Raw genomic sequence first — 8,613 nt, 5'->3', positions numbered from 1 at the left:
TTCAGGGTTAGAAGTTTTTATTTATTATTAAAATGAAGGTAATAAATGTAAACAAAGTAATAAACTAACAAAGAAAGGCAAATTAAACTAAGCAGATAACAGCAATGACTAGGCAGAAGCTGGGCTGTGATGCTATGGTCTGGGAGTGAAAATAAAATTGGGAGGTTAAATAAGGTAAGGCCCAGCTGTGGCAGCTGTGTTCAAATACCTGCTGCACAGCAATGCTGACAAGAAGGAACCCAGCCCTCACTGATGATTTGTCACAATTCAACACAATTTATAGCATTACAAAAGTACAGTGGTACAATCAATACAAAATACAACAGGCAAACATCCTAGTACAATGAGGTAACAAGTGGAGACATAATACAGTTCAGTCCTATGTATGTGCGAATGGGACAGGAAGGCATTGGAGAAGTAACACAACAGAAGTACTACTAGTACACAGGAACATAAGGAAGCATAGTTTAATAAAGTGCATAAGAGCCAGAGTGCTGAACAGCAAGAGATTAAGCTGTTGTATTACAGGTACAGTTTGAACAAGAGTACAGAGAGAACAGGACGGGGCCCAGGACGGGGCCCAGGACAGAGCCTTGGGGAGAGCTGAGGGTGAACAGCTCACCCAGGGTTTTAGAGAGGAAGGGGAGAAGGGAGACAGGGCGGTAGTTCTAGGTCAAGGGTGGGTTTGTTTTCTGAGGAGTGGAATCACGGAAGCTTGTTTAAGAACAACCAGAGAGCAGAGAGGAGTTGAGGTGGAGAAGCGTTTGCAAGGGATATTGGCACAGGATTTTTGTCAAATAGTGACTGAAAGAAATACTTTTTGGCCGAAGTGAGTGAGGAGATCTAGACAGAAGAGAGAGGTAGAGGACACACACACACACACTCACACACTGACAGATAGTATACTCACACACATACACTGAAATCAATTATCAAAAAAGGGCAAAGATTTTCTTTATAATTCTTAAAAAGTTTATTATGAGCAAAGGTAAAATAACAGAATTAGAGCCCCTCCCTGAACAGCCCAAGACACTGAGATTGTGTGTCAGTCAGTCAGTCAGTGTATTAGTCAGTGTGTCTGTCAGCTAGCTAGTGTATCAGTCAGTCAGTGTGTCAGACAGTGTGTGTGTTAGACAGTCAGTGTGTCAGTCAGTCAGTGCTGGTCAGCTAGCCAGTGTGTCAGTCACTGTATCAGTCAGTCAGTGTGTCAGTCAGCCAGCCAGTGTGGTGTGTCAGTCAGTCGGCGAGTCTCTGTGTGTGTCAGTGTGGTGTGACTCAGTGTCGCCGCCTTGTGCTCGCCTCTGGTACAGCTGGTGCAGCCGCTCTGCCCAAAGCTCCGCCTCCTCTGCACCTTCACAGCAGCGTTTCCACTGCGATGGGATGGCCTCCAGGCCATAGTGGGCACCGGCGATGGCCCCCGCCATGCTGGCAATGGTGTCTGTGTCCCCCCCCAGTGCCAGGCAGAATGCCAGTGTCCTCTCCAGACCACCATAGTGTGCGGGCAGCTCAGGGCGCGGCTGCAGGCAGTGCAGCACACAGAAGATCGCTGTGGGAACTGACTGCAAGGCTGCAATACCATTACCTGCCACAGCGGGGAGAGCCAGAGAGAGAGAAAGAGAGAGGGAGGGAGATCAGAGAAGGAAAAAGTGTGAGAGAAAAGAAAAGAAAGGCAGATAGTAACACATGATGTAACATAGTACACTGCTCTGCACTGTGCTGTGCTGTATGACTCTGCTCTGCTCTTACCCAACTCTGCGATGACGTCCTCCACAGTCACGCTATTCCTGTCCAACAGCTCCCTCACTTTGTGCAGCCGAGCACAAAATGGCATCTCACTCTCACTCAGCCTGAAGCAGAGGGAGGGATGGAGGAGAGAGAGAGCAATGGTTAGTTGACACACACTGCAGCTCTCCATCTTCTTTTGGGGGTTAGTCCTCTCTCTTCCTTTACTTCCCCTCTCCCACCCACCCCTCCCCTTCTCTAACTCACTCCCGTGCGTCTCTGAGCGAGCGTTCGTCCCCCTCCACCCCCTCCATCAGGGCCAGCAGGGAGCGCAGGTAGCTGTGGGGGGGCTGCAGCGCCCCCTGGAGGGCAAGGTGCACAGCCAGCGCCTGCAGCACTGCACCATTGTAGCCCAGAGAGCAGGAGTGTGTCAGCAGGGCTCCCAGCCGAGAGAACTGAAAGAGAGAGAGGTTAACACATAGGCATTATTTAGAACTGTACGCACCAGTAGACATCTCTCCCTCCCTCTCCCTCTCCCTCTCACCCTTTCCACATCCTGTGCGTTGGGAAAGGCGAGGGCGAAGGGCGTGGCTCTCATGGCCCCCCCGTTGCCAAAGGAGCCCCTCCCCCCAAACTGCAGGGTGGCGGGCTGGAACACATCACCCAAGGGGGGGCTCAGCAGCCGCCGCAGCACCGCCACCACCCCCGCTCCATACCCCCGCGCCGGGGACTGCCTGTACTCCTCTGCAAACCTGGAGGAGAGGAGGAGGTCAACAGACATTCACTGCACTGAGAATGAAAGACAGACAGAGGGAGAGAGAGAATCAGAGAGAAAGACTTAGAGACGGACAGCTGAGTCATGCACACAGGACGGTACAGTAGTGGAGTTAACAGTGTAATGAGGTGCCCCCGTCTCTCTCCTGCCCCCTACCTGTGTGCCAGGTCAACCTGATCGAACTCCCCACGGGTCAGCAGAGACTGCGCCACACAGCGTGTCATAGCAGTGTCATCAGAGTACTGCAGGATCGCTGCGGCAACACAACACACACATCATATTGCTGAATACAACATGCTTCAACTAAAGCAAAATAAGACTAACACAAGGGATACCAAAGACATAATAGTAACTAGAATTTAAAGTAACTGAATATGATTTGTCTGCATGTGAGAGAACATTTTGCATGCTATATTATTAGATGTGTATTATTTTTATGGTAGTATGCAGGTCAATATCAGTCATAGTTTGCAATTGAAGTAGTAGTAGTATTGTACAATTTACGAAGATGTATGCATCAGGAATAATGTACATTCAAGTAGGTTAGTAGCTGTAGTATAATAGCAGGTATGTTAATGTTAATGATAGAATTTGAGTTACTATAAGTATATGCAAGTATTAGTATTGATCATACAATGGAAATATGCCCAAGAGTAATTAAGCTGTTTTTACATCGTAAACCCCCTATGATTTGTAAACACAAGTGCAATAAAGAAAAGACAAAAAGCATTAAAGGCTGCTTGAAAATGTCATAAGAGAACAAGACATGTCATAAGGGACCATGGGCCAGATATGAGGCTGTGACACTTTTGTCCCCTATAAGATTGCAGTGCGGTATACTGTCATAAAAAATATAGTAAGGCGTAGTGTGGTGTTGCATGGTAAACATGCGCTAATATACGGTACAGTATTGTATAGTGTAGCATGGTAAAACTGTGGTATAATCATGGTAAAATGTAAAATCACAGGGAAATCATGGTAACTCATGGTAAAAACGTGGTAAAAGTATGGTAAATACATAATTAAATATGAACAAGTGTGGTGTAGCATGGTACAGATATGGTCAAATGTACACACGAACACATACACACAGATCATTTGGGCCAAAGACAGCACACTTTTCTCCTATGACATCATTGATTTTGAATCACACGTTGATGGTTCAAAGGTGAGACCCAAAGTTTTCAACTGCCTCAGCGCACGACTGACTGCTCCTTTCATGTCTCAGTCATGCATATCATATGACTTATATCCTTATTGTAAAATAAACACTGGCGATCAGTCATTTTGTATCGTCGCAGTTCAATGTCAACTCAGATTGTGGTTAAGATGGACTCAGAGAATTCGAAGATCACCACAAGATATGGTACTGTGTTAGTAGGCTGCCATAGTACACTACCAAACACTGTTAATAGGCTATGAAAGTACACTACCCAACACTGTGTTAATAGGCTATGACAGTACACTACCAAACACTGTTATTAGGCTATGAAAGTACAATACCCAACACTGTGTTAATAGGCTACGACATTACACACCACACTGTGTTAATAGGCTGCAACAGTACACTACCCAACACTGTGTTAATAGGCTATGACAGTACACTACCCAACTCTGTGTTAATACGCTGCAACAGTACACTACCCAACACTGTGTTAATAGGCTGCAACAGTACACTACCCAACACTGTGTTAATAGGCTGCCACATTACACACCACACTGTGTTAATAGGCTGCAACAGTACACTACCCAACACTGTGTTAATAGGCTATGAAAGTACACTACCCAACACTGTGTTAATAGGCTGCAACAGTACACTACCCAACACTGTGTTAATAGGCTGCCACATTACACACCACACTGTGTTAATAGGCTGCAACAGTACACTACCCAACACTGTGTTAATAGGCTATGACAGTACACTACCCAACACTGTGTTAATAGGCTATGAAAGTACACTACCCAACACTGTGTTAATAGGCTATGACAGTACACTACCCAACACTGTGTTAATAGGCTATGAAAGTACACTACCCAACACTGTGTTAATAGGCTGCAACAGTACACTACCCAACACTGTGTTAATAGGCTGCAACAGTACACTACCCAACACTGTGTTAATAGGCTGCAACAGTACACTACCCAACACTGTGTTAATAGGCTGCCACATTACACACCACACTGTGTTAATAGGCTGCAACAGTACACTACCCAACACTGTGTTAATAGGCTGCAACAGTACACTACCCAACACTGTGTTAATAGGCTGCCACATTACACACCACACTGTGTTAATAGGCTGCAACAGTACACTACCCAACACTGTGTTAATAGGCTATGAAAGTACACTACCCAACACTGTGTTAATAGGCTATGACAGTACACTACCCAACACTGTGTTAATAGGCTATGAAAGTACACTACCCAACACTGTGTTAATAGGCTGCAACAGTACACTACCCAACACTGTGTTAATAGGCTGCCACATTACACACCACACTGTGTTACTAGGCTGCAACAGTACACTACCCAACACTGTGTTAATAGGCTGCCACATTACACACCACACTGTGTTAATAGGCTATGACAGTACACTACCCAACACTGTGTTAATAGGCTATGAAAGTACACTACCCAACACTGTGTTAATAGGCTATGAAAGTACACTACCCAACACTGTGTTAATAGGCTGCCACATTACACACCACACTGTGTTAATCGGCTATGACAGTACACTACCCAACACTGTGTTAATAGGCTATGAAAGTACACTACCCAACACTGTGTTAATAGGCTATAACAGTACACTACCCAACACTGTGTTAATAGGCTGCCACATTACACACCACACTGTGTTAATAGGCTGCCACATTACACACCACACTGTGTTAATCGGCTATGACAGTACACTACCCAACACTGTGTTAATAGGCTATGAAAGTACACTACCCAACACTGTGTTAATAGGCTATAACAGTACACTACCCAACACTGTGTTAATAGGCTGCCACATTACACACCACACTGTGTTAATAGGCTGCAACAGTACACTACCCAACACTGTGTTAATAGGCTATGACAGTACACTACCCAACACTGTGTTAATAGGCTATGAAAGTACACTACCCAACACTGTGTTAATAGGCTGCCACATTACACACCACACTGTGTTAATCGGCTATGACAGTACACTACCCAACACTGTGTTAATAGGCTATGAAAGTACACTACCCAACACTGTGTTAATAGGCTATAACAGTACACTACCCAACACTGTGTTAATAGGCTGCCACATTACACACCACACTGTGTTAATAGGCTGCAACAGTACACTACCCAACACTGTGTTAATAGGCTATGACAGTACACTACCCAACACTGTGTTAATAGGCTATGACAGTACACTACCCAACACTGTGTTAATAGGCTATGACAGTACACTACCCAACACTGTGTTAATAGGCTGCCACATTACACACCACTCTGTGTTAATAGGCTACGACAGTACACTACCCAACACTGTGTTAATAGGCTATGACAGTACACTACCCAACACTGTGTTAATAGGCTGCCACATTACACACCACACTGTGTTAATAAGCTATGACAGTACACTACCCAACACTGTGTTAATAGGCTATGACAGTACACTACCCAACACTGTGTTAATAGGCTATGAAAGTACACTACCCAACACTGTGTTAATAGGCTATGACAGTACACTACCCAACACTGTGTTAATAGGCTATGACAGTACACTACCCAACACTGTGTTAATAGGCTGCCACATTACACACCACTCTGTGTTAATAGGCTACGACAGTACACTACCCAACACTGTGTTAATAGGCTGCCACATTACACACCACACTGTGTTAATAGGCTATGACAGTACACTACCCAACACTGTGTTAATAGGCTATGACAGTACACTACCCAACACTGTGTTAATAGGCTGCCACATTACACACCACACTGTGTTAATAGGCTACGACAGTACACTACCCAACACTGTGTTAATAGGCTGCCACATTACACACCACACTGTGTTAATAGGCTACGACAGTACACTACCCAACACTGTGTTAATAGGCTGCCACATTACACACCACACTGCGTTAATAGGCAGCAACAGTACACTACTCAACACTGTGTTAATAGGCTATGACAGTACACTACCCAACACTGTGTTAATAGGCTATGACAGTACACTACCCAACACTGTGTTAATAGGCTATGACAGTACACTACCCAACACTGTGTTAATAGGCTATGACAGTACACTACCCAACACTGTGTTAATAGGCTATGACAGTACACTACCCAACACTGTGTTAATAGGCTGCCACATTACACACCACACTGTGTTAATAGGCTATGGCAGTACACTACCCAACACTGTGTTAATAGGCTGCCACATTACACACCACACTGTGTTAATAGGCTATGACAGTACACTACCCAACACTGTGTTAATAGGCTATGACAGTACACTACCCAACACTGTGTTAATAGGCTGCCACATTACACACCACACTGTGTTAATAGGCTGCAACAGTACACTACCCAACACTGTGTTAATAGGCTATGACAGTACACTACCCAACACTGTTAATAGGCTGCCACATTACACACCACACTGTGTTAATAGGCTGCAACAGTACACTACCCAACACTGTGTTAATAGGCTGCCACATTACACACCACACTGTGTTACTAGGCTGCAACAGTACACTACCCAACACTGTGTTAATAGGCTGCCACATTACACACCACACTGTGTTAATAGGCTATGGCAGTACACTACCCAACACTGTGTTAATAGGCTATGACAGTACACTACCCAACACTGTGTTAATAGGCTATGAAAGTACACTACCCAACACTGTGTTAATAGGCTATGAAAGTACACTACCCAACACTGTGTTAATAGGCTGCCACATTACACACCACACTGTGTTAATAGGCTGCCACATTACACACCACTCTGTGTTAATAGGCTGCAACAGTACACTACCCAACACTGTGTTAATAGGCTATGACAGTACACTACCCAACACTGTGTTAATAGGCTATGAAAGTACACTACCCAACACTGTGTTAATAGGCTATGAAAGTACACTACCCAACACTGTGTTAATAGGCTGCCACATTACACACCACACTGTGTTAATAGGCTATGGCAGTACACTACCCAACACTGTGTTAATAGGCTATGACAGTACACTACCCAACACTGTGTTAATAGGCTGCCACATTACACACCACACTGTGTTAATAGGCTATGGCAGTACACTACCCAACACTGTGTTAATAGGCTATGACAGTACACTACCCAACACTGTGTTAATAGGCTATGGCAGTACACTACCCAACACTGTGTTAATAGGCTATGACAGTACACTACCCAACACTGTGTTAATAGGCTATGACAGTACACTACCCAACACTGTGTTAATAGGCTGCCACATTACACACCACACTGTGTTAATAGGCTACGACAGTACACTACCCAACACTGTGTTAATAGGCTATGACAGTACACTACCCAACACTGTGTTAATAGGCTGCCACATTACACACCACTCTGTGTTAATAGGTTGCAACAGTAAACACTGTGTTATTCGTGTTTCTACCACAGTACATTTTACCTTGTTATTACCACGCGATACCAAGGTACTTTTTTTACAAAGGCACGTCCAATCGTATTATTACAACCTCTAAATCATAATTACTCAGGAAATAATAATCATAATAATCATCATCATCATCATAATACTACTACTATCGCGCACCGTCGCCCCGGTTCTCCTGCTCCAGAGAGTTGAGGTGCTGCAAGACCCGGTCCAGAGGCACCTCCTCCGCGCCCTCGAACTCCCCGCCGATACAATCACCAAGAACCGCCCCGACCAGAGCGCCTCGGAACCGGCTGAGTGTCGTCGGCCCACCCGCCCCCAGTGTCCCGCTCAGTCGGGCCCCAGCCGCCGCCGCAGACACCGACATCCCGGCCGTGCTCGCTGCGGTTCGGACAGATAGATTCAACAACAGTGGCTGAACGACCCACTCGGTTCCGCACAACGTCTCCCCGCTTCTCTCTCTCTTTCTGCCTGAATGTT

The 8,613-nt window shown here is 45.3% G+C and overlaps 1 protein-coding gene across 1 annotated transcript; it reads right to left on the bottom strand.

Annotated features, from left to right (window-relative positions):
* On the bottom strand, positions 1-8,613 carry adprs (ADP-ribosylserine hydrolase). The gene is made up of 6 exons (XM_066717159.1): positions 8,293-8,613; positions 2,654-2,750; positions 2,267-2,474; positions 1,990-2,177; positions 1,747-1,847; positions 1-1,582 (listed from the first exon to the last, which is right to left on the bottom strand). Exons 1-6 carry the CDS (start codon positions 8,498-8,500, stop codon positions 1,233-1,235), a joined length of 1,152 nt encoding a protein of 383 aa, XP_066573256.1. The 5' UTR covers positions 8,501-8,613; the 3' UTR covers positions 1-1,232.

The sequence above is a fragment of the Amia ocellicauda genome, chromosome 11 (assembly GCF_036373705.1).
Source record: "Amia ocellicauda isolate fAmiCal2 chromosome 11, fAmiCal2.hap1, whole genome shotgun sequence".
Taxonomy (NCBI): Eukaryota; Metazoa; Chordata; class Actinopteri; order Amiiformes; family Amiidae; genus Amia; species Amia ocellicauda.
This window is presented reverse-complemented; position numbering and strand designations above follow the sequence as displayed.